The following is a 26,037-nucleotide window of genomic DNA, read 5'->3' on the forward strand; positions in this document are numbered from 1 at the left end:
TTAAGTTTTTATTTTATATTATCTACAAAGTAAAAGTTTTCTTAACTTAAAAGTTACATCACTGTCTCACGATAGTGATTATCTCATCAAACGTGATTTATAAATAATAATTCATCAGTTTGACGATTAGAATTTTTTTTTTACTGAACCTGTTTCAAGTTTAGTTAGAAGTAAAAGGGATCTCCAAGTCTTGATTTTTAGTGATAATAGCAGCAAGAATCACTCTTGTTACTTCTTTTGCTAGCTGATGAGTTCGTAACTTTGAAGGGTCATTAAAAAATAAATAACTTCCAGTTTTCAGCAAGCAGAGTTGGGGCACTTGCAGGACTCAGATACAGTGCATGGAATTATGGAATAGCCCACAAGTTCCTAAATGCCTCTACTCAGTCCGAATCTCTCCCACTGCAAGATGAACTGTTAGCATTCCTAGTGGATGTTACAAGAAATCAATTTTTTTTTTTTAAACAAAATAAAATGAAATTCTAGTTTTCTGTGCTTCCAGTTGGCAGAAGCAGTAGAAGGAGGGTATTTGGCCTACAAAAGGTATCCAGCCTTTCAGTTATTCCAGATGAGCCTTACAACTGCTGTTGGTGGTGGGCTTGTACTGTAAAAAAAAAGTTCAAATGTAAATAATAAATTGGCAAGCCACACAACAGTTTGCTAGTAAAGTGGTCACAGGACAACTACTGAGCTGAACTTTTTCTTTTTTTTTTTTTTTTTTTTTTTTTTTATTTTTTCCCTTTTTTTTTTTTTTCCTTTTTTTTTTTAATGAACAAAACAAAACCCTGCATATCAAGATGTCCTTTGGATGTTTTTTTCCCTACCTAAAACCCTCAGAAAGCAGCCGCCTTCTGCTCACACATTCCCCAAGAAACAAATCAGGTAACTAGTCCACTACCAAAGGTTAGAGTCTGTCTAGAAATGAGTAATAAAGAAACCTAGGTAAGGTTAAATTTAAAGCAGAAAGAAGTCATACAGCACCTACTTTTGCCAGAAAGTAAAGCTGCAGAATGTTACTCTGAATTAAAGATTAGACTTCAATTGTCACTTTACTTCAGTTATTAGAAGTCTAACAGCCCTACCCCCAAGCAACATTTTCACTCCTATCCTCAAGACCGATCACTTTAAATTTAATAAAACCCCAGATCATTATAAACAGGCTACACAGACAGTCCATCCCCCACGGCAAAACCACGGCAAAACCTGGAAGAACAGTCCCACAGTGCCAGTGTCTGCATAGTTATCCATTTCTCTACTTCAGCTAGAGAGAAGCGAAGTCTTCGCTAAATTAGCTACATCTCCTACACTTATCTAGGCTCGCATTCGCGCTGGCAAAGTATAAATGCGACATGCAGAAACAGCCTGCCTTCAGCAGCCTGCCACTCTACAAGGACATCTTAAGGTTGTGGTTTTTTGGTTTGGTTTTTTTTTTTTTTTTTTTTTTTTGTTCTTTTCCCCAAATCTGGTTTGTAACAGTTCTCCTCACTACTGTGACCTGGCTCAGTTAAGGTGCAGGTCTCCCGGGCACACACTCCTCACCTGAAGGGTGCGTCATATAGGGGAAATGTGTTGTTGTCGAGACTGGAATGGGCTGTAGTGCACTTTGAGCGATGGCGGCTTGGGGACCACCAGGTGGCTGTGTCGTCATTAGCATCATTGGAGCATGGGCAGTTGGGTGAGAAGGAACCATTCCTGACTGTACATGAGCCTGAAACAAAGAGCTCTTTAGTATAATGGTCACAAGGAGGCATCACTCCTGGCCACATGACTGTCAAGTTTTCTCCAGCTGTACCAGTAAATCCAGAGATTTACTCCATTTTAACTAGATTAGCTATAGGGATTAAGTCAGAGATCTTAACACAAAAATAAGAACTAAAAAAAAAAAAAAAAGAAAACAGGGCTCAAATCCTTACTGCTGGCTCTGAGTCACATTCTCAATTTTAGCCATTTGGACAGTGAGTGCTGGGAGAAACTGCCAGCATTAAACAGTGGGATATTTAAAAAAAAACACACCACACCTCAGCAACAAATCTTCAGAACATCACTGTTAATAACCTAGATCAAAGCACTTCCTATGCAGAGAACGCACCGGGTACAGATACCAACTTCACACGCACTGGGAGTCTGGCATCCCTCCCTCAGCTGCTCATTACACAACTCCACATTCTTTCATGGCTCCCTGCCCTAAAAACCACTCTCTCCAGTGACCTGTGCCCACATTATCCTTCATCTAAGCAGTCATTCTGAGATGAGTGATTTCATCCCTTTATGCTGTTAGGTCAGCTTTGTTCTGTTTCCAGTTAAGCTCATCACAGTTAAGGTCCTTGTGTAATCTAAGCAATCATAGTTGAGTTTCATCGGAAAAAGGAGATTAATCTTTGTAATGGCTGATCACCTTCTGGCAAACAAGTTCAGTAACTTGTCAGTTGGCTTCTTTAGCTCAGAGCAGTTCATGACTCTAGAGGTCATTAATTTTTTGGTTTAAAAAGCTAGTAAACACTAGTTTCTTAAAAGCACAAAACATTAAGGAACTCTTAGAGCTCTCAGTTGGTTTCTCTTGAGGGAAAAAAAAACCACATTTGCATCTAAGGTTTGCTTTGTCCTTCTACCATATCCCATTAAGAGAGCACTACAGTGCAATAATCGCAGCCTCACAAGTTTCACATGCCAGTAAAGACAGAGAGCAGGTAGTGGCTACAATTTTATTTCTTAAAGACAAAAGGGTTACTTGACTCATCACAGACATTCCTCAAACTCTTTATCAAGACTTGCACTGTATTAGTAGCACTCAAGAAGCCTTTAAAGGCAGGAACTGCAATTCAAATCTCACTCTTGCTCTAAAAAAGGCTTAGAAGATAAGGCTGTGAAACAGAAATACCTTTCAGGGTCAGCACCATTTTTACTTTGACAAACATGCTATTATAGCAGTTGTCATTATAAAGCAGCTATTCACATAGCAGCTGTATTCAATACACACATTGCATAAAAATTTTCTGCTGTGGCTCAAACGCTTTGCAAATTGGCAGCTGACAGTACTCTAATGAATTTTAAAGTACTGTTTCTCAAGTGAGATATCTAACAGCTCAAGATTCATCTGATAACCTAAAGGAAAATTCAACTGATCCCCTGTATGAGCCTAACTGAAACTCCTACGACATGGTATTTCAGAATTGTGTTCAGAAGTTGGAAATGAGCCTGCTAAGAAACTATTAAAGCCAGTGATTAGTTTCCCCACAATGGAATAATTACATACATTTAAAATTTCTTACAGAACTGTAGTTATTCCTTCATTAGGAACTCAACTTTTGAGGGAACTACTTCATTCTGAAAAGTCAGTTAGTTTGGTATAAATACAATGGATTATAGATTGTAGTTTTCATCCTAAAAAAAAAAAATCACAGCAGGAGAGACTGCGTAAGTCAAAAATGAAGGGTAAGGCAGGCTTTGCCTGTGATTGCTAAAAAATCCTGACTGAGCAGTCAGTTCCGACTAAAAGTTGCATCTGATTTGCTTTAGCGAGGTTTAAGTGCTTGGCACACAGGAAGGCAGGCAATGGTTGCACCCTATAGCGCAGGCATGGGCCTGGCCATGATGTGTACAGCACAATTCATGTACAGTTCTACCTTTACACTGACCTTGAAACGAACATATTTCATGTTTCAAGGCACGGCACTGAACATGCCGCAACCTAGGAGCTTCCCCCGCAAGACCCTTCTGAAGGGCTGCACGCAAGGCAGTCTGAGCAGCTCTACGATCTAGGCATTCACACCAGTGCTATCATACCAAAGTGGAGCAAGTGTCTTGTTTCTGGCAGAAACCAGAGCCTGGGAGGACATGGCAAGATGCCACAGCAGTAGTCAAGTTTGGATATCCTCTCCTTATTCTCCCACAGTACAAAAACAGAAATTAAAAGCCTACCGGAATTAAAAAGCTAAAAACTCAACATCAGTAAAACAATTCCTAAATAACTAGTAATTCATTGGCTTAACTGATTGTCCCAGGGACCAAAGCAAAGATTTTATCAGAATTCTGTAAGGGGCTGGACACCTATTAGACTAACCTCCCCAATTACAGTTAGTCATGATATCCCAAACTATTGTTAAACTGCATGAGAAGGCATAAGCCAGACACCAAGTACTTGGTCTGCAGAAGAAACTGTGCAGGCAAATTACTGATTAATTGTCCGTTCCTTGATGAAGGACACTAAATCCACAAGATTTAGTAAACATCAGAAAATCTTTGTAACCCTGATTTATGCAGAGCTCTCGATTAATCAAGCATGTGCTTCCCTTCCCCAAATCCTTTTTTTCAGTGAGTTGACTACAAGAGAGAGTTAAGAGAAGTGGGTTTCTGATCCTGAAGCAAGGACCGCTGTTAAGTTGCCCAACAATCATCAGGGATCTCCTGCGCAAGCAGTTCATTTAGAACCACACACAGACACACATACACACACACACACGGTTTTCCTTCAGCAAGGATTGTCTTGCAGACACCTGAACTGAATCTCACCCATCTCCCATTGCAGTGCTTTGCTACTCCCTAGTAATCCTGTGTAATATCCTTTATTGGATGTACTTGTATAAATTTGACTACAATGCAGAGCCTAAAACTGCCACCAAAACCAGCAATTCAGCCTTCCTCCACTCAGCTCTCACCTCCAACCTTTCTGTATGCCAGCTCTTCCTGTGATCATGCAGTGAACCCGAGTAGTGAACTGACTTGACTGAGAAATAGCCTAAAATGGGGGTAGGGGAGGCACTCTTCAGCTGAATCATGTCCCCAGTCTGGTTTGCTGCATGGCCAAACAGTTCTGTGAGCGGAATGGTGGGGCAGGACAAGGATGGGAGCCGGGAACTGGGAAGAGAGCTCAATTTCTTTCAGTAGCAGTGCCACCTTAAGATGTCTTCATTAAACTACAGTTGTAGATGCACTGGGTGTTGGAAGCTGAGGTCCAAATATCTTGTAAAATTCTAAGTAAAGACAATGTACAGACAGAAACCTAAATAACACAACATGTAGTCTGTGCTGAGAGGTGACAGAATGGAAATCACTTCACAGCAGGCCCGACTGTCCTAACTTTGTGGCATTAAGACATTTAGTCTTGAAGGTTGTTAAACTGTGTTTACCTGGGGGACATGGGCCATGTGTGGCGGATTGGTATATGCAGGTTGAACATGGGAGGGATGAATGGTGAAGACTGTTTGTTGTGCTGTAGGAAAACTATTTTGTGGAGACTGCGTATTGGAGCCTGGCGTCATGGAAGGTGGGGTTGGAGCTAGACCTGCGTGGTAAATTGCCGACTGCTGTTGTGGGTTTGCCAGGTGGAGTGCCTGAGCAGCCTGGTGCTGATGATGCTGCAAAAAAAGAGAGAAGATCATTTAGGTTATGGTCTAGAAGTGAGACACGTTTATTCTGTAAACTAGCGTAAGAAAGGTTTGCAAAACTGCTCTCAACAGTGAATCTTTTAAGCGGCAAATCTAAGGATCACCGCACCTATGGTCATGAGGAAGCTCATTTCAATTCCACCAGGCTCATTTTCTCCTTGCACTAGAAAGTCATGTGAGCAGGAGCCTGGCAAATGGAACCTAGACTGACAGGTAAAAACGACGAGACCCTGCAACTGTGGGGCTGGATATACTTCACAGTTGCACTTAGCAGCCCGAAGTAATTACCAGTAGGTAACTAAGGCATGCAGCACTATCACGAGGCCTGTTTTGTTTTCAGCTGCTTGCCTTTGACGAAATACAATCAAACACTTCTCAGCATTTATCTGCTATTTCCAGTTGTAACTCCACTCATATTAAAGCTCTGACAAAATTACAATCCTTCCTTAACTGTAACACGGAAACAAGCTATACCTCATCCCCTGTGAAGAGGGAGAAATGAATGGGAGGACTCTGATGTTGGTCCTTACAAAGGAAAAGGAACTGCCACAAGTTTCCCTGCTAGCTTATCTAACAAACTATGTCATAAGCCTACCACCTTTGAGTCCTAGCCACTGCAAGCAGAGAAAAATTAAGTTATCTAGCTCTACTTCCTTCCTTCCAGAAAACGGAGGGGCATCTAGACAATCTAGAGATCTGCCACATGCAGTTCATTTGAGCAACTGCTCCATCTTACCATTTTTCCTCTCAAAGAAATCAATGTATCGTTGTCAAGCAGTCTGATGCAATACCTTCCAGTACAGCGTGTTAAATACAATGTAAAGACATTCACTCCCTTGAGTTCCGTTACCTGCACGGGGCTAGGAGCAGGGTGGCTTCCAGCATGTTGGCTTTGCTGCTGGCCAGTTGGTGTGGCAGAAGGCTGAGGATGCGGAGGATGCGGATGCAGGGTAGCATTAGGGTGAGCATACTGCTGAGCAAGTGAGCCAGTGGAAACTAGGATGAAAAAGAAGAGTATTTAATAACAGATACAGAACATGCATCCCATCAAGTCACCATCTGCACTTGGATTTCGCTATACCTCAAACATACTGTAATAATATCCCCACCCCCTTCTAAAAAAATATTTATCTTGCAAATAGCTGAGTATCTTACCTTGTTTTTGTGTAGTTTGCTTTTGCAGGAAAGTCTATAAATAACCATAATTAGACAGTTCATCTTCCCTAGTTTGACAATGTTAACAGATACTACATAGAAAAAAAGCAGCATTTCATCTTTTGTTTTGTCAAACAGACCAGTTTAAAATATCAAATTTGTCATTTTCATACAATTTCGTTTTTCCTGAAATATACTTTTCAAAGGTGTTACAAGCCATTTTTATTTCCACCATCCAAAAAATTCTTTGGCCTTATACCTGGCTAACCTCACCATGCTACTCTTCTGGAAATTGCTCACAGTACAGTCAGTGTGAAGTATATACACTGCATGTATGCTTAAGAGCTATAGGGACACACAGTATATACATAACAGCTGAGAAAACGGAGGCTGCTTGAGCATCAAATTTTTGCTGAAGCCAGTATCTTGTACTAAAATAACATAACTTTTCTCTCCCCTCAAGGGAGTCTTTTCTGAATCACCACCATTCTGTGAGCTTCTCATCATTGCCGTGAAATTCTTAATTCCTTGAAACAGCAGCAAATAAGGTACAAAATTCCAAAAAAGGAAAAAAAACCTTAACTACATAAAATTTTCACACCAGTGAAACCACATCTGTTGCTACAGCTGTACCAGTCTCCAACAACAAACCGGTATCAACAAGTCCCTCCTTGAGGAGTCCTGCCCTGTTCTGCTTCAAAACGGGCCACACTAAATCGTTGGCGGGGTTTTTTTTTGTGTGTTTTTTTTTTTTACTTCTGAGGGAATCTAAGAAAGTATGAAAAGCCATAATGATAGCAAGTCTTCCTTTAAACACAAAGCATGTGACCGGAAAGCAAGACCCCAAGAAAATGAAGATGCTTTGCCTATTCCCCTCTATTGCTTTTAGAAGCTGTGCAACAACCAGTCCACACTTCTGCACCTGACAACACGCACTACTCTCTCCACTGTTACAGCTTGTCAAGACCAAGACTAGTTTTGCTGACAATAGTGCTAAAAGACAAACAGTCAAAGCAAACTATCAACCTGCTCCTGAATCTGTTCCTTGCAACTGCTCCTTATTTGTTCTGGTACCTTTTTGTCGTTCTGCCAAGTTCATTACTGCTTACTATCTACCGGGTTACAGCTTTTTTTAATAGGGTTTGTATTTACATGAGAACTTGATGGCCAACGAAGTGCCTGTCTGCAGCATACCTTTAGCAGTGATGGGTTTTCTGGTGGTGTTTTCTTGCCCTAGTAAGCAAACCTGAAAAGCAGGGCACAGGGAGAAACCTGGAGCGCAACTGTTACGCTGCAACCACCTGCCCTGTGTATTCCCGGCTACCGAGGTGCGTTATCTCACTTTTTCCAGTAACTGTTTGCTGCAGCTTCTGAAGAGTTTCACTGTGCTGGGCTCTAAGTTCATGAATACACAGAACTGCCTGAGTCTGTATAAAGGATGAAAGACAAGATGGGTGGAGAAAACGGACAAAAATGTAGCTGCATGTGAAAGCACAATACTACTCAGCAAAAGCAAGTCTCAAAAGGACAGCAACCCCACTGTGCTCCATTAACCAGCCCTGACACACTACTACCCTGTGGCAAGTACTTGTTTTCCTCCAGTTTGGTTTGCTATAAAGCTTACAAATACTTGTTCTAAAATACTCAGACTCACTGGAATACATATAGACAGAATCTTTTTTGCCTAATTGAGATTGTTCTCCCCTGTACAGGCCACTATGAAGGTCTCTCCTTTATAAAACAACTGCCTACCACATTTAACTTAATTCCACCTCGCTGCCTTGAAAGCTTTATTAAATCTTCACTGGGCAAACGGTGAACAGTGATCTGCACAAGTTTCAGGCTATTAATGCAGATGAACTTCATATACATTTGTAACCCTAAATTCTTGCAGTTTGAGTTGATCCTAACATACTTATGCATGAGCATGTACGTGTACTTAAGCACGAGGGTACAAGTATACTCATACACTACGAGCATTTCTATTTGAGAGGGGTTTTGAAAACACCTCAATATTTTCTGTGTACACTGGCAAAACTACCAGTATCTTCTGTCATAGCACTTTGTTACGCTTTCAAATGCAAGAAAAGTCTTTTTTTTTTTTTTCATATCACTACTAAAATTTATTTTGCAGCAGCATCTCAACCATGCTTCTACTTGACTTTCAACCACTGCTCCTTCTTACAAGGACTACAGGAGAATTATCAATGGGAACACTGATTATTTTTACAGTGTGAAGTTTACAGTTTTCTACAGTAGGAAAATTTCTCAACCTCATTATTATACAACACTGAAGAAGGCCAGAAGTTATTATCTCTGTCAAAGTAATAGAAATAAATGCATAGAGGGATTGACTTGTTTGCCAAAAGGCATGCAACCAGAAATCTTCCTCAGCTCTCATCCCACTGCCTCAGGGAGAGCTGGCACACCTGACTACAAATTAACTTCAACTCCATTCAAGAGATTTTAAAATGTATATGAAAATTAATTCCAAGTTGTAAGATACTCAAGGCTTCCCACATCCTGTCACATTACTTGTTAAGAGCCGCCGAAATAATGTGGTACTCCCCTAAACCATTTGTGCAATTCATCTTTCATTTCTCTATAGCCGAGAGAATAATAAACACAGTTATTCTGAAGCAGATACATTATACAATAAAACTTCACAATAAAGAATTTCTCTCTTAAGAAACCAGTTAAACCGAGGAATATTACCCTAAAGAACAGACAAAGGAGCAGGGGGAGGATCAAGTTTTTGTCATAGTAGCAGCTCTTCCATAACCTTCTAACATCTTTTATCCATACCTTTGCATTTAAAGTACCAGATTTTTTATATTGAAGACTTTATTTGCCTAGCTTCTCCTCTCCCCCATTTTGTCTTTAACAGATTACTCTAATAAGCTCTGGAAGTTTGGTTAAAACTAGTTCAGATGCTGCTGCAAATTATGTTTTAATAGTAGTATTAAAAGTGTCTTTCAAAAAATGTTGTGTGGAAACTTATCTAAATCCTGGACAGATACTGCATACGAATAAAGAACGGTTCAGGACGAGTGGCAGTAAGTCTGAAATACAGGCACAGATCTTTGTTAGTTCAAACCCAGAGTTCAAACTTCAACTCTAGAAATGTAAAAGGTTTTCCATGTTTAGCTAGTGCAATTAGTAGTTCATGACATGCCAATGAAACCTATGAGACTAGCAAGCCTGTGAAAGAAGTCTTGCAAAGCAGTCCCGAGAAAGTCACCTGCTTAGCCATAACTAAAGCACTTCCACCGTGACTTTTTTGCAAGAATTTTTGCCTGTTCATCAAAACAGCTCACTACACGTATCAAATAGCAAACAAGGCAAGACGGGGCGGGGGGGATAAAAAAAAAAACCAACACCAAACCTGCCAATTATCCAACGTTTTCCCCCATTGTCAGTAATTTGGAGATTTTCCAAATGGCCATCTAGTATCCAAGAAAAGTGCTGAGAAAACTCTAGGAAAGGACAAAACAGCTCTGTGTATCTCCTTGCTGCAAGTAACCTCAGCTCATTCCAGCAGAAATACACTGTTTTTCTCACCCTTTATGCCTTATGTTCCTCTCCCCAGGAAGTCCTCCCTGGGCTAACCTGCTTCACTTCTGCATCTTTTTCATCAAGTTGTTTCCTAACGTGTAATACTTAACTGCACTAGCCTAGCAGGGATACACAGTGAAGTGATTCAGTAACGAAGTGAGCAAAAATATCAGATGGATTGAATTATTGAATTCAGCTCTACAAAAGCGCAACCCATTTTTCTGAGAGGCAAACAAGTAGCAGTCAGCCACCGAACCCACAGAATGAGCTGAAATCAAAAGAGGTCAGAGCAGAAGAAATCAAGCAGAACTCCCAGCGACAAGGGTATATGCAAAAACCATATAAAGTAATTTCGTATTTTCCCTGGTAGGAATTTCAATGCTGCCAATGGCGGTCATCGTTGGTCATCGTCCAAAGATGCACTGCAGAGCCTATTTTCAAGAACTGACCAGTGAACAAACTTCAGAACTATTGCCAGACCCAGTAAGATGGTGAGGATAACTACATTTAAAAGACCTGAATGGTAGGAAGCAAAGAAATAGCAAATGTTTCTTTCATAATACAAACATTTAAAGAAGTAATTTTACACAGGTAGAGTGGACTTCACTTAAAAGATTACCCACGAAAGGAACGAGCTTATTAAAGTTATTTCAGTGCACCAAACCAAGACGCATGAAAACAGGACAGGTCAACATCCTACAACACAGGTTCACACAGAACCACTTCTGTACAAGAAACACAGGAAGTCTGTTCCAGAAGAGATTTTTGGAGAACAAGTGGTATTTCTCACATCCCTCTTGCATGAGCTAACTCAAAAAACCCCAGAAGAGTGCCTGGCGCAGGCTGCATGGACTTGCAGACAGACACAGCAAGAAGTCTCACTGCAGGACAGGAACATGTTTGAAAATACCCTGAAACTGCAGTCCTCCTTTCCCATGTCAACTACAGTTCATCCCACAACCACCCCGCATCCCCCCCAAAACCAGCTTCCTCGAAGTGCTATGAACACCAACATACAAGGCAGTACTTTTTAGTTCTCCGCCGTTCCCTGTACACACACGCAACGCTGAAGCCCATATTAGCTGTTGTGTACTGAGAGTATGGAGAACATCAGCCCCTCTTCCCATCGCCTACACCGATGTAGGTCACCAGCTCGGGCAACAGCACAAAGGAGCACCGGAGCCAGGTAACATAACTGATAAAATTTATCTGCCAAGGAGGAAGCATCTGATCCTATACGCTGGCAAGCAGCCCTCATCTAGTCCCTCTCTTTATAATAATGACAACTGCACTCCTTCAGTGACACCAAAGTAACTCTACAGAAAGCTTCCTTCACCTCAGCTGCAACTCAAGTAATTTCCTCCCAGAGGCTCAGAACCTGAGCCACAGCTTCTTAAAGAGACGAGGCACAAGATAATCTGCTTCCTGAAAGGAGAAGTAACTTGCCAAGTTCAAAAATCCCATTTGGGCCATAAAAGAAAGCGAGTGGGGCAGTTCACCCAGGTTTTAAGCAGAGGCTATCCACATGCAGCACTCACTTCTGGTTGCAGATGAAAAGACTGGGTAGTAAAGTTAAGAGATTATTCGGCATGCAAAATACATTTTAGAAGACTGACAGATCAGCTTCCTGTGGTCACATAAATCTGTTCAACAGCTTCATTCCCCTACCCATGGAAAGGAACCTTCCTGCGTTTTCCACATACTGGTTTGGTGCAAGGAAACTTGTTCCCTCAACACGTCCCATTCCTTTAACATCTGTTCTTTAGAAAGTGCTTTTCTGTACAATCAAAATTAGTACAAAAAACCCAACTCACTGGCAAAGTAGAAAGAAGGGCCTGTCTCCTTGCTGTATGGTATTTTGGGACATGCTGAATTTGGGAAATAGAAAGGTAAATTAGCCTCTTGCCACGTGCATACTTCCCGTCTTCTGGAAAGGTCAGCATCATTTTTTTCAAAATTTTTTTTTTTTTTTTAAGATTGTAGAACCATGCAGATATTTTTATTTACTTAGGTGCTATTAGAGCTGGATATTTAGTTTTACAAATGAGTGGAGATGAAACAACACAAGTCTCAGGTAAGCCTTCCTTCTAAACTGTGACACTGAGGTCTTCAGTTCTTAATTAGCACAAAAATAAACTTTATGTCAATTTATGTTCTATTACAGTCCACTGTAATAAGAAGGTTAAAACGTAATTACATTAAAACAGAAATTGCCCCTTTGCTTTTTCAGCTATAACACTGTCATTCTTAACAGTTCCAAGACACCTTTGGTGACTGGTTCACTCTTAGTCCCTGGAGAATCCTCTGAAGTTTATATTATATCCACCATTGTACTATCAGGGTAATAGAATTTACTCTACTGCTGAGACAGAAACCAGATAAAGTTAGAGACAACACCAGACCAGTAAAACATATGCAGAAGGGGAAAAGGGAAGGGAGGATGGGGACAGGAATGAGAACACAAAAAACAGGAAATGCATCTGTATAAAACCAAGGTCTGGTTTTACACAAGTTTGGTTTTAAACACAAAAGTCAAGTTTTTCAGAGGACTCCAGTTATCTGAAAACACAGGCAATTTGGCTACATGGTAAAACTAACACAAGTTCATTGTCACAGGAATGAATATATCCACCCTCAAGCTTAAGATAACTGAATTTTCTACTAACAGCACAAGACAAGTTTAGGTCTTTGTGCAACACAGACCAAGCAGCCAAACTGCAAACTGTGGCCAGCAAACTCTACCAGCCCAATGATATTGGTATCGGGGAGATCGCACAGAGCCAACACTTCCGAGACAGATGGCGTGTCCTGAAACCAACGTGCGGTTCAGCAGGGTAAGAGCAACAACTCCGCGTTCACGTACGTGCGTGTGGCAGTTAAAGGTGCATGTACTGCTCTGAAATGCAGGCACTGCTGCAGCAAACTTTCCTTGATAAGGACATCTAAGTGGCTCACGTCTCCTGAAGTTACGAGCTGAGGTGTGTAATACGCATTTTTATCATCTGGCTGGTAGACGGGAAGAAAGATAGTTGCTTGAACACTGTCCTTCCCAAGCGTGTTTTGAAGGGAAAAACCCAATGATTTAAACACTCCTCCGTCATATGTTTAGATGGGTCTACTGGTGACCACGCAGCTCAGCTGCTCTGCTTCTCTTGAGCTCTTGTCAACCGCGGGTTGTGAAACAGAAGCAGGACACTGTAACGACTGGCAAGGAAATCCCAGGAGTGTAGAAATATCCCATTAAACAGCATTAGACAAAAATACTTTTCTTTAAAATGGAAGAGTGCTTATCAACAAGTGTAGGTCACTGTAGGTATTTGGGATTCAGCTAGCTCTTCATGAGACAGGAAGGAAAACAAAACCCAAACTTTTTGGCAGTGAGCGTAGTTCACTTAATGGATCGACAGGCATTTCTCTTCGCTAGCAGGCAGTTACTACTTGCCACAGACTTTCAACTTGTCCCAAACCATTAGCGAAGATGGAGTTTCAGATCTCACCAGAAAACATTTCACACCTTAAGAATACTTCATAAGCAGTGCCCCCCAACCCCCACATCTCAGCGCAGTTGTGCTTGCAGACGTCTTCTCTCTACCACATACGCAGGAAAAAAAATTGAGTGAATTTTGCAAGAACTATCTCAAAGAAAGCACTAGTACCTTTAAGGCTAGAAGGGCAGTATTAGCCCACTGAATCCTGATATCAATGGGGGAAAAATAAATTTAAAAATAAATAATAATACATTTAAAAATAAAAACAGATAGCAATTTTAAAGAGCCAAAAGGAAGTCTGAGAACTTGTTTGAGCAAGTGCTCCAGAAATCAAAAGCAGCAGTGGTTGGTTTCTCAGGAAGTTGTTATTCTGTACTTTTAAATTAGTTTTAAGAGAGGACCAGGATCTAAGTGCATTGGTATATTTAGTTCAAAGATACTGTGGGTAAACTTAAGATTCCCAAAATACAGAACATAAGTTACGGATACTTTCTTATAGTCACTCAATCAGATGTGAATGATTCCAGCACGTTGCTTTTTAGCAGTGTACTCCATAAGCAGCTTATACTTATCACCTTAGGCATTTCTACATTTTTCCCAAGTGTTCCCATATTGATAAATGGAAGCTGAAGTGAATACATTACAGATGGACACATTTTGAGGAAACACAATCCGTCTAGGCAAGGTCTTCAAGTACTCTGCACATGGAAGACTTGCAAAAATCTGAACTGAGACAGTGCTGCACTACATCAGAAGTCATTTCACATGTAGCTAACTGTAAACTTTGTAGGTTAAAGGGTACATTTGAGCCAATTCATGTTCACCAGCAATAAACACATCTGCACGTGGCAAGAACATACTCTTTAAAGAAGTGTCTCATACGGAGTTCATGATCCAGCTGGGTTGAACGGTTTCAATAACAAGAATTTCAAGCACTTGATCATTTACTGGGAAGGTGGAAGAATATTTAGAAGAGTCACCAAGCAGCTACTTGAAAAGAACACAGGAGGACATGCAGTTTCTGTTAAACTAGGTGCTCTTGGAAAAGTAATGTTTAATTACATGGCAGGAAATACTAAAGAATTCTCAAGTTTGACCCAACTTGGTTGTTTGCACTGGTAGGTAGTCACATACCTACAACAGACAAGCTGCAAAACCAACACAAAATGAGATCTAACAGTTGTAAGTTAGAGTATCAGTGAAAAACTATACAGACATCTGATCAAAGCCAACCAAGGGAATGGGCTTGTACTTCAATGCTGTAGAACCCACTGGTTACAGAAGATAAGGATGGTGCACAATGGGAAATTGCTAGGAAGTCACATGCAACCATTCTGAATCAAGTCTCACATTATCTCATGTTTGGTTTTATTTTAATTAGGATTTGAGAGGAGAGTTTTCACCAATAAAGGTCTGAAAGCCTTTGATCATTCACTTTATCGGAATTCTATTTAATCTAATGAAAAAGCAAACAGAAGATCTGTTTACATGGACACCTCAAGCACAAGAGTTGAAAAGATCAAAGTAATACAATTAGCAAGGACCTGTGAGAGAAAGACTTAATCTCTACAAGTAACTTCCATTTCAGCTTCAGCACAAATGAGCTGAAATTTTCTTCCTCCAAGTATCAAAAAAGGTTCCTCTCTATTATTTTTGTTTCTTAGCTATGTTACCATACCACTGCAGAGATCTGACAGGATGTTTTTTCAGATGGGTAAGACACAGACTTTTTAAAATCAGAATTAATTTCACACTAAACTTCAGATTCTTAGCCTTGTAAGTTTTCATGACACATCATGGACTTCTGTTAATTAGCAGTGTAAAACTAAGCACCGGAAAACATACAAAGATGTCTAAAGGTACAGAAAATCTTTTATTAGAATCTAAGTCAATAATATACGTGACCCAATAAAAGTCTTCCTCGGATGCTATAACAAGTATTGAAATGCCACGTTTTCAAAAGACCATCTGCTGTTTTGACATTTTATGACAATTTCCAAGCCTTCTAGCAACCTTGATTCTACCTCTTTCAATAGCATGTTTTGCAGTGAGTTTTCTCCTCTGCATTGGGCATTGATTTATCATACATTTATAACGCTTTAGAAGTTCTTTCACATTTTACTTTATAACAAGGTAACCCAACATTTTCAGCACTTCACTGTAAGTGAAATATGCCCATCTGATAATGCTGGAGACTAATTGTCAAAGTCAGAGCAATACATGAGCTGTTTCATATACTTATTCTTGACTTACCAAAAAAGAAAGGTAAGCAACACATGTTTTATTTTGCTTAAACAGCAGTGTTCATACTGTTAATAATGCTAGTAGTATCATAAAGACAGCATTTCACTAGTTGTCAGAACTAAAGTCAAGTTTTGAAACTGAGGTCATAGCCTTGCAATAAAACAAGTCCTAATCATAATCAAGAAACAATCAAGGGATGTTGCGTCAAGAGCATCAAGAGAACTTGAACAAACTTCTTTCAGCAGATATTCTTTAGCAGCTCCCAGGTTGAAATTTCATCTTGGTCACTGGCATCCTACTGAAATCAGCATACTTGAGTTTTCATTTCAACCAGGTGGCTCAGTTTTCAATGCTCTGCTCATCATCTTATGAAATATAAACCACATCTACTCGTGTAATCTGAATGATACCCATGTTTGAAGCTTGAGATTAAATACATCCCTGCACAACGTAAGAACTTAAAAAGTTACATATAACACAAAACGTTTCCTACCATACATAGCATGCGTCTGTTCATGCGCACCATACTGTGTTGCAGAAGAAGATACTAAACCAGGCTGTGCGTGTGTTGGTGGTGCCATCATTCTAGCGTTGCCCTGTATTACAGGGCTATAAACATGAGGATGCTGCATTCAACAGAAATAAGAAAACGGACAGTTAATTGGAGGACCATTACAAAGAAACTAGTGTCATCTAAACAATAATTAGGTACTTAGAAACAGCTTGGCCTTACTAAAATGCAGAGCAAGCTAAAGATTTCATACTATCACAATTATCCCAACGGTTTCTAAAAATTTAAGAACATTTTCTGCAGTGGGCTAGAAACTGACAAAAACCATTGGTGTATCTAATTTTTGCCACTCTAATAAGGTAGTAAGCTTATGCATGTAATTATATATTTATCCAATTACAAATGTATATTTAAAAGCCTTTCAAGTAAAGGAATACATCAAATAGTTTATTTTTAGAACGCTTAAGTAGGAGATGTCCTGGCTACGACCTGAAGGGAATTCTTCAAAGAGCTAAAAAAGGTAGTATCAATAATAAATGGCAACTTCTAAACTGACCTTAAAATTTGTTACAGACTTTGAAGCACATTACAACACCACCAAGTATGCTCCAGAACACAGAAACTGTTCAGAGTGACTTCTTACGACTGGAGACAATAGGGTATTTAGGACTGAACCACTTAATTATTTCTGTTTTGACTTATCACGTACACCAAAAGGCCTCTTACCTGAGACTGGTAGTGTGGCACATGCTGCACAAGAGGCTGATTAGGAAACTGTTGGGGACTATATGCAACATATTGTGTTGAATAAGCAGGTGGCGTAGCTACAATTGGAGGGCCTGCTGCTGAGGCAGGATGCATCATGGTGCTCTGATGATGTTGGTCTTGCCGTTGCTGCGGCATATTTGGTACTACAAAGCAAAGAGTGCCTCACATTAGAAACACAGGACAAAGAATGACCATCTTCCTGAAAGGTTTTACATTACAATGTTACTGTGACCAAGTGGAATATCCTCACCCCTCACCTTTAACCACATATTAGAGCTCTATCAAAAAGGAACAGCATGAAAAGGAGTTCCTCCAAAAGACATTTGATTTCATCACTGTCTTTGAGCCATGTATACGGCCACAAACCCAAGCCTGCTTTTTTTGTGAAGGAAGGAAGAAAGGTGGAGGGAGAGAAAGACTGACAAGAATCAGTAACAGAAGAGAAAGGTTATTATCAGGATACCTACATTAACCAAATTTGACCCTGTCCCCTTCAAAAGGCTTAATTCACCCTCTATGGGAACTACTCAGCAACTGTTCCATCAACTGCAAAGCTGAGCCTGTTAAAATGACTTGTGCTTATGGCTGAGGAGAGCAGAATAAAGGTCTCCACACAGCCGCAATTTGAGGTATTCACATCTTTTAAGCTCTGTGCTACTCCTCAGGATAGCAGAAAGCAACTTTTAGGTCACAGTCAACACTGAAGGGGACAAGTCAACCTATAAGAGGAGGAGCAGGAATTATCAGAGGGAAGAAAGATTAAGAGAGCAGAGCACTGTAGTGTGGGACTACCTGAGCTACCCTGGTAAGACAACCAACCGAACCACAGCAGCAAGGCACTCAGAACAAACTAATTCAGCCTACTAAGCAACAGGGCGTGAGAGTTCAAGGTGAGCTCCAGCTTGCTGCAGTGAGACTGCAACTAATAACTACGCTAACTCAAGCACCTGTAAACTCCACTGCAGTGTGCAATGTAGACAGACCCCTTAGAGAGAGGAAAGGAGGGAAATGTTGAAGATGTCAGTAAATTCACTCAATGATGATTGTATTTACACTGCAAATCAACAATAGAAAAAAGTAAATACAGGACGCAACTTGAACAGTGTAAAGGCACTGAACTTTAACCCATGCAGCTCCTTCAGGACTATGCTGCACATAGAATGGATATGCAGAAAATAATGAAACTTAAAAAACTGAATTCGGAATAGGAGAGCGGCCTCACACAGCAAGTGAGTACACAGCAATATATTTCTAATTAAAACAATCAGTGTTACCAACCAAAAGATTTCATGGGTCAGGCCACAGTAAAGTTAGCGTGTTTTAAAACAGAAATACATTGCAGGTTTTTGTCTTCCTCACATTCATAAAGGCTGCTTGTTTATTTCTAAACAGCAGAACTGCTCTTTTAAACAATTTCCTCCTCCAGTGACTGGAGCTGCAGCACTGGAACCTACCATCATGAACCACTGTATAAAACTGCAAGAAAGCATGCACTGTGTAGAATTAGAGCATTATCTGAAACATGACTATAAAAACAAGACCATCGTTTTTCTGCTCCTTCGCTGCACTGCACAGAAGAGAGTGCATCTTGCCACACATGTTCTCGTCTCCATAGCCACAGGTGTCACTTGTTAAAAACACAGTATTGTTAGTCCAGCTGGTCAGTTACTGTTGCAGAAGAAATGCAAAAGAACAAACTGGAACCAGCAATAAGTTCTTTCCAGAAGAGTAGCATAGCATACTCTTTCTGAAGAAATAGCAATTTTGCTTGTTGACAAAAAACCCCCTCTATTAAAGCACCATTCAGGGCTCTGCTGTAAACCAGTACAGAAAGCTCCCTTTAAACAAACCCGTAATGTTTATGAAATACAGGAGACGATCAGCTTACCCTAACATTCCAAGTAACAGAGATGTTTTGCCATTTGTGAAATCAGATTCCAAACCAAGCAACTCCCCATTACTCAAACTTATCATGTTTTGGCTGAATTAGTTTATCTAGAAATGCATTAGTATTTGCACTTACTTCCCTTTATTAAAAACAGCATTTACAATATCAATCGAAAACAAATTACCATGGATTAGAAAACACACAAACATTTGTAGTTTATTCATGCTGCATGCAGACTGAGAACCAAACAGGCAGTATTATTCTCACCTTTACCTGCTCTATATGTCTTGGCTTGGTTCACTGGCATGGGCGTCATGGGAATAGGATACAAAGGCTGAAAAAGAAAGAAGAGTGAAGCTATGATACTCCTTTAAAAAGCGAGTGTGTGTCAGAGTGGGGGCCCCGCTCAGCTTTGATGTGTTTTACTCTGTCATGTAACATGGTTTAGTGAACTCTGCCTAACCAATGGTGTTTTCTTGGATCACTGTGATTAAGTCTGAATGTACAAACAACTAAGACCATATGGTTTGTAACAACCAGTCAAGTAATGATACTACTGCTACTTCAAGTAATGAACTAAATCAGGCAGCTTTGTTAACAGTTAGATTTGAAATCCTAGTAATCCCTACAATGACCAGAAACTAGTGGGACACAGCTGGAAGCTAAGGAGGAAGAAACAGTTGCTTAAAACTTAAAGAGAATAAGACTATGCTTGGAGGACTGGGGAGGAAGTCTGCACAGATGAACAATAAATGTGAGTAAGAGATGCTGGAGTTTACAAGTGTTTGAGATTATTAGAACATCTAGGTTGAGGGAACACTGGGAAAAGTCACTATTTACATAGCTAAAACTTAACAACAACGTAATCGTGCCTGTATTTACAACAGTAATACAAACTGTATCATTTCACTGTTTTAACTTAGATCACCTGAGTCTCCTTAACTTGCTGACAATCATCTGAAAAGCATTAACAAGTTTGCAGCATATGCTGCACTTTACCTGCACGCCTGGACTCACTGGAACTGGGTACATCATATTTGGTGCAAAACAAACAGGCTGAGTGTACACTGGGGTTGGCTGCTGATGACCCACCATGGAGGGGCTAGGTTGAGCTTGTGGACGAGGGGAGGTTGGTGTAGTAGAAGGTTTCGGCTACAAAGAGAGTTCGGCAACGCATATGCAAGATTAGCTTGATTATCCTCCAAGAAAAAGGTCTTGCTTACAAAGATCTAGTCAAAGGCAATGTTAAACAGTATCAAATAACTTACTTGAGCAAAAGATCGAGGGTTGAACTCTTTTGCATTAGGATTAAGTGTTGATTTTCTAACTTGCCTAAACATAAAGAACAAAAAATTGTGTTCAGCATTATTCTTTCACAAGCATATCTGCAGAACTCCCTGACAATTTAAAGAGATTAAATACCTCATTTCCATCTGTGAGTCAGATTTTTGCAAAATCAAACAACACATGGCATGCAAAAAGGCACTCTTAGTGACAGTACTCTTACTATACTTGTTCATAAAAAACTTTTCCTGCTGTTGATACTACAGCTCACATGAGCCAGGAAAACGTTTAAATTAGCATTTAGATATGGATTAGGCATCAGCAGGACCAGAGCTCTATGTGCAGCTCTGCCACTGACTCCTGAAATGACTTTCAGTACAGTCACTTCACCTGTTATTTTCTCTGCATAACAGAGAGAACTTACATCAGCCATATAAACAGTAAGATATTACACACTCATAATAGCTTTTTCTACAAATGGCTAAATGCTAATAATACTCATTCTAAAAGGCATAATTACTCACTCGGAAGTATCTTTCTTCTCCTCTTTATCGTCTTTATCTTGTTTACTTCCAGGCCCAGACGTCTGTACACCTTGTGAAGTTACCTCAGGCCCTCGCTTTTGCTCAGAACTATTACTTATTGAAGGAGAAATACTTGGACTATTAGGTTTGCTACTGCCACCATTAGAGTTAGTATTACTGCCAGTTTCTATGATAGATTCTTTAGGGGTTGATTCTGTCTTTTCTTTAACTACATCTCTCGATTTTTCACCTTCTCGGGTTTTGCTTAGCAGCTGATCCACTGCATCTGAAGAGGAACTTGACTGTAACTGAAAAAAAACCCCAAGGAATATATTCAGTAAATTGATATACAGAACTAGGGAGAGACAGTCTAATGCTATCACATACACAGAGTAAAATACAGTCCTATAGACCTCAATCATCTGGAAATGACCTTTTAAAACATACATTTCCATTTCTACCAGAAAAGAAATCTATCGGCATTGACAATGTTTTAAGCCTACACTGTGAAAGCAGCTATTCAGCGACTCAACTGACCTATATGTTGATTAGGAAGTGACAGGAAAGCTTAAGACAACCCTCTGGACTCACCCCTCTGTGTGATTTAACAGTAACACTTGAAAAGCTAACTTGATTTAATAAACCATTATAACCAAGAAATAAGTAATATGAATTCATCTTCAATTTTCCTCAGCAAAGCCCTTTATTTAATTTTGAAACAGCTCTTCCATATGGACTGTAAATGTGATAATTATTTGTACCTAACGATCAAACAGGTTTCAAGTACTATTTTCAGTGTACAGTCAATATGCACATTTACATGTATTAGGCAATTGTACTAGCAAGAGTCAGCATCGATTTTATAATATATAGCATGAATTCTTATGGATATTTTTATAAATTAAGCACGATTAGTAAGGACCTGTTCTCCTGATAACACATGCAGTGTATTCAATTCATTAAAATAATCTGGATGCACATGACAACTATAATACCATTAAGTTAACATACAGAGAAACTTACCCTAAAGTCATTCTTAAATTTCTTTAAATCATCAATCTGTTTTCTGTGTTCTGAAACAATTGGAGATACACCTGCCAAATATAAGACCAACACTGTCCAAGCATTTCTAATACAAGTTTTATATACAACCCTGACACATTACTAAGTCTGCAAAAAGGTAATGTCTGCATATCCAAAAATGAAATACAGTGATATCATTTCATCTGCAATTTGGTATAATTCCATGAACTACGTGTACGAGCACACAAAAATACTCCGTGAAACCACAGCATTACATAACTGACATATCTATCTAACGCATCACACCAAGACAGAAGCCCTGACGTGCAGGGACTGCAGAACTCAGCTGAACACAAAGCAGCATGCAACAAACCCCTCAAAACATAACATGCCAGCGTTTCAAGACATAGCAAGTAAAGGTGAAACACTGATCAAGGTTAGGTTGACGGTTGGACTCTATGATCTTAAAGGTCTTTTCCAACCTAAATGATTCTATGATTCTAAGTTTAAGAACATGGAAAGATTTTTTTGAGAACTGAATGAACAAACAATGCTGCAGAGAAAACCAAATGTAAGGCATAAAAGGAAGAAGTTACAGTTACAAAAAACTATGCTGACCACGATGCTCATAAGTATTGCGAGCACAGGTCTAAGTAGAAACACTCATTCGGTCCAAAGACAGCTAAAAAACATCTCTGTGTGCAGGAAAAAGAAAGAAGAAAGAAGAAAAGAACAAAAAAGAAAAAAAAACAAGTGAAAAGAGATCACACTATTCACATGAGCATCTCTACACTTTGTGTTGATGAAATGGGTCAAGACCAACATTTAAAATTGTAGACCTGCCACTTCACAACTGCACGACCAAATACTCGCTGTAGAACACCCAAGCCAGATTGCCTCCAAGTCTTCCTTAAAATGCTAACTAAAGCAGTCAATATAGCAGCTTTAGTGCTTGAAATTCCTACATTACTCAAGTATATATGAAAGCTTTCGATACAAACCTTTGTTTTCAGGTTTAGGAAAACTAGGAGAAGTCTCACTTGGCTTTATATTCTCCTTGTTTCCAGTTGCAGAATTTTGCCTCTGGTCCTGAAGCCTAGTATCTTTAGCTAGAAAAGAAATTGCCAAAGTTATTCTCTCATACACAACTCAAACTGACCAAAGAGAGATGGCGAGATGGAAACAGAAGAGCAATTTAACCATGTTTCCCTTACAAAAGAAAAACCTTAAGTTACACATTGTCTGCTACCTATTTAGGGCCTGGAGGGTTACCCTCCCCCCTTCCCCACCCTACTCTCTTCAAGCCAAATGAAAAAGTCCCAGTCAAACATAGTCCGAGCTCTTCATACAGAATGCTACAAAGATGTGACAGTTCCTAGGCATTTGACTGTGCTCTTTAATGGTTTTTTTCCCCCCCTTCCTTTCACTATGCTCAAAATATCCTTTGAAACCAGTGGCTTATGTTTCTGTAAATTAGAAAACAGCCAGGCGCTCAGTTTGGAAAAAAATCCTCAATTAAGTCAAACACCTTTAAGCCCATACCCCTTAAAGGGCAGAAGAAATTAAGCAGACAGACTTATCAAAGAGCCTCTCTCTCCAACCTTAGTTTAAAGCTAGCATCATGAGAAAAGGGAACTCACTTCACAGTAAAATTAAATGCATCCGAAGTTTTCCCATCATTTAGAAAGCAGCATTGCTCTTCTATAGGCATATTCATTGTCGGGGATTAGTGAAAGGGAGCATCTGCAAGCTAGCGAGGGTAACTTACCTTCACTGGAAGGGGTAACTGCTCTGTTGGATGCAGGGCTGGCAGGTGTAGGAGAGGCAGCTGGAACAGGCATGGCAACAGACTCAGTGGGAATAGTACCAGGCTGCGGAGAAGGCAGAGCTGGTCCCGTGGGAGTGCTGCTCTGCCGTGGGGACCTAGGCCTGTGTGTTTTAGGGGATAATCTTGGAACTAGAAACAAACAGGAAAAAATAGTTATAGGATAAGTTTCCTCATCTGCTCAGCAGTTTGCTTATTTTTAAAATGACTAAAAACATGCTTTGAAATACTTAGTGGAACATTACATAGTAATTGAAAACCTGGTTACCTTTCAGGTACATCTCCTAGTTCTTTACAACGCAGCATTTCAGAAAAGCGGTGCAATTTTTCTGCGGATTGTCCCCTAATATATATCACTGCCCTGAAACTGCAATATGCTCCCCAGCCCCCCGGTAGTACAACTACAACAGCTCACATTAACACAGTTTCAGGCAGAACAGAAAAGGTGGTCAGATCTCCATACAAACAGATGTAAAACATTTTTAAAAGGGCTGAAAAAACACATCCATTTTACAGCGTCCTCTTTTGGAGGTTTGCCAGCTGGAAAAAAAACAACATATCCTATTGAAAAAAGATTATTTGATGTATATTTTCACCCCTGTGTTAAAGCAGCAAGGAAACCTGTATATTCTTTAAACGGTTAAGTAGTACCTCCTGCTTCCTGCTCATCCCACTGTGGCTAGTTAGTTGCTTTACGTCATATATTAACTTCAAGTGAGCAAGGAGAAAGAGAGATAAGTCGTTTAACATTCCTACTTGCATGTTAATAATATAGAAAGTGGGGGGTGGGGAGATGAATCAGTGATAATGCCAGAACAGAAGAGTTTAAATCTTTTCCACAAGGCAACAGGTCTATGGGGGTCTAATTCATACCTTCTTTCTGAAAAACGCATTCCCACTGCACTCCTCTAGAATTCTGCTAAAAAGTATCAGACTCCAAACTGTCGCTCACTTGCCCTTCGATTCAAGGAAGCACCCAGCTGCTGACAACTCCACTAGAACATGGCCTCAACTACAAAACCTTGAGACTAGGGCCTGTGTCACAAGACTGAGCTTTAGATTTGAAGTCAAATATTAAAAATACATGTTAACTGATTCAAAAAACAAGAGACATTGACTATATCTGCTACTACTGTACTCAGACAAACACAAAATGACCACTTAAAACCTGCATAATTTTTAAAGGAAAAATATATCCAACTTAACTTGAATATCAGTTCATCTTCTCTTCTAACACCAATCTTCCTCTCCCCAAACACCTCCTTCATTTGTAAACCACAACCCAGTTAACACTGCCATTAACCAAATTCAGTGATGCAACGGAACATATGTAACTTTTCTTCTTTTCAATAGCTTTCCTGAAAATTACTTCTTTCAACAACTAATTCCCACATTTTTCCTTCCTTTCTCTTCATACACCATCTGACTTAACCTCTCTGCAGTTAAGACAATATTGCACGTGGAAGACTGACTCACCAACTATTTTACTAAGCTATCTGGAAACAGCCTTCTCCCACTTCATCTGAGCAAGCTTAGTTAGCAGACCAGTGTTTATTCGGAGCCTGAGTTGTCTAAAAAGGCAGTATTCTGCTTAGCATTCACACTCTGAAGTAGCCCTGGCAAGCCATCTGCAATAAGCCAAGCTTTACCTACCCCCACTGACAACTGATGACCACGTCCCACCTGAAGGGCTGCCTCGTGCCACTGCAGTAGTAGATGCTTCCCCTGGTGCATTATGAGATACAAATTCTAAGCCACTTGAAATTGTACCCCTACCAGTAGAGACTCTGTGACCTCGAGGGTGCCGTTGTGCCTTAGGAGACATCCGTGGAGGCCCTGAGAAAAAGAAGACAACCCCACACAATAAGTACTTAACGTCCATCACTAAGAGTACCCAAACATCCTAGCTGGTTTTAAAACTGGATTTAATCTAGTAACTCTCAATAATGCAGTAATACAGTCAAGCAATTTACACTGACATTGACTAGAACCAGGGATCCACGAGACTAGAAAGGCCAAGCCATTGGTCCAGCCAGACTACCAACACACTCATCACCTTGCTACGATAGCTCATGTTCATTGATATTTAGAAGCTTTATCAGAATTGAAACAGGTATGCAAGTCCTGGATTTAAAATATTTGAATCCAAGTATCCAATATTGCTTACTGCAAGACAAGCCAAAAAGGTTATTGGCCTACCTCCCTCTGGATAAGCACAGTTCCAGGCTATCGAACATTTTCCAGAAAACAAAAAATTTCCATTGCTTTTGTCAGGTGGTCAGTGATACCAAACGTTTATTTACAGAGTAGTCACCACTGGCTGACCAATGCTCTTGGGGAATTTCAGCAGAGCATTCTGCACAGAGGCTAAATTGCCTGCAGCAGGTC

The 26,037-nt window shown here is 40.0% G+C and overlaps 1 protein-coding gene across 3 annotated transcripts in view; it reads right to left on the reverse strand.

Annotated features, from left to right (window-relative positions):
* ATXN2 (ataxin 2) overlaps positions 1–26,037 on the reverse strand; it is a 43,882-nt gene continuing 17,845 nt past the window's right edge. Inside the window, exons 9-23 of one of the 3 annotated variants that reach the window (XM_059827454.1) lie at positions 25,303–25,485; positions 23,593–23,781; positions 22,826–22,933; positions 21,825–21,895; positions 20,802–21,109; positions 20,262–20,325; positions 19,993–20,145; positions 19,267–19,327; positions 17,064–17,248; positions 16,320–16,452; positions 11,909–11,962; positions 6,235–6,380; positions 5,127–5,354; positions 1,540–1,708; positions 1–604 (exon numbers count right to left, since the gene is read on the reverse strand). In XM_059827454.1, the coding sequence (XP_059683437.1) occupies positions 576–604; positions 1,540–1,708; positions 5,127–5,354; positions 6,235–6,380; positions 11,909–11,962; positions 16,320–16,452; positions 17,064–17,248; positions 19,267–19,327; positions 19,993–20,145; positions 20,262–20,325; positions 20,802–21,109; positions 21,825–21,895; positions 22,826–22,933; positions 23,593–23,781; positions 25,303–25,485 (2,081 nt within the window). In that variant the 3' untranslated portion in view covers positions 1–575. Of the gene's footprint in view, positions 605–1,539; positions 1,709–5,126; positions 5,355–6,234; positions 6,381–11,908; positions 11,963–16,319; positions 16,453–17,063; positions 17,249–19,260; positions 19,328–19,992; positions 20,146–20,261; positions 20,326–20,801; positions 21,110–21,824; positions 21,896–22,825; positions 22,934–23,592; positions 23,782–25,302; positions 25,486–26,037 lie in introns of all 3 variants that reach the window. The other 2 variants (XM_059827453.1, XM_009820030.2) reach the window with 2 other exon arrangements.

The sequence above is a fragment of the Gavia stellata genome, chromosome 21, assembly GCF_030936135.1.
Source record: "Gavia stellata isolate bGavSte3 chromosome 21, bGavSte3.hap2, whole genome shotgun sequence".
Lineage (NCBI taxonomy): Eukaryota > Metazoa > Chordata > Aves > Gaviiformes > Gaviidae > Gavia > Gavia stellata.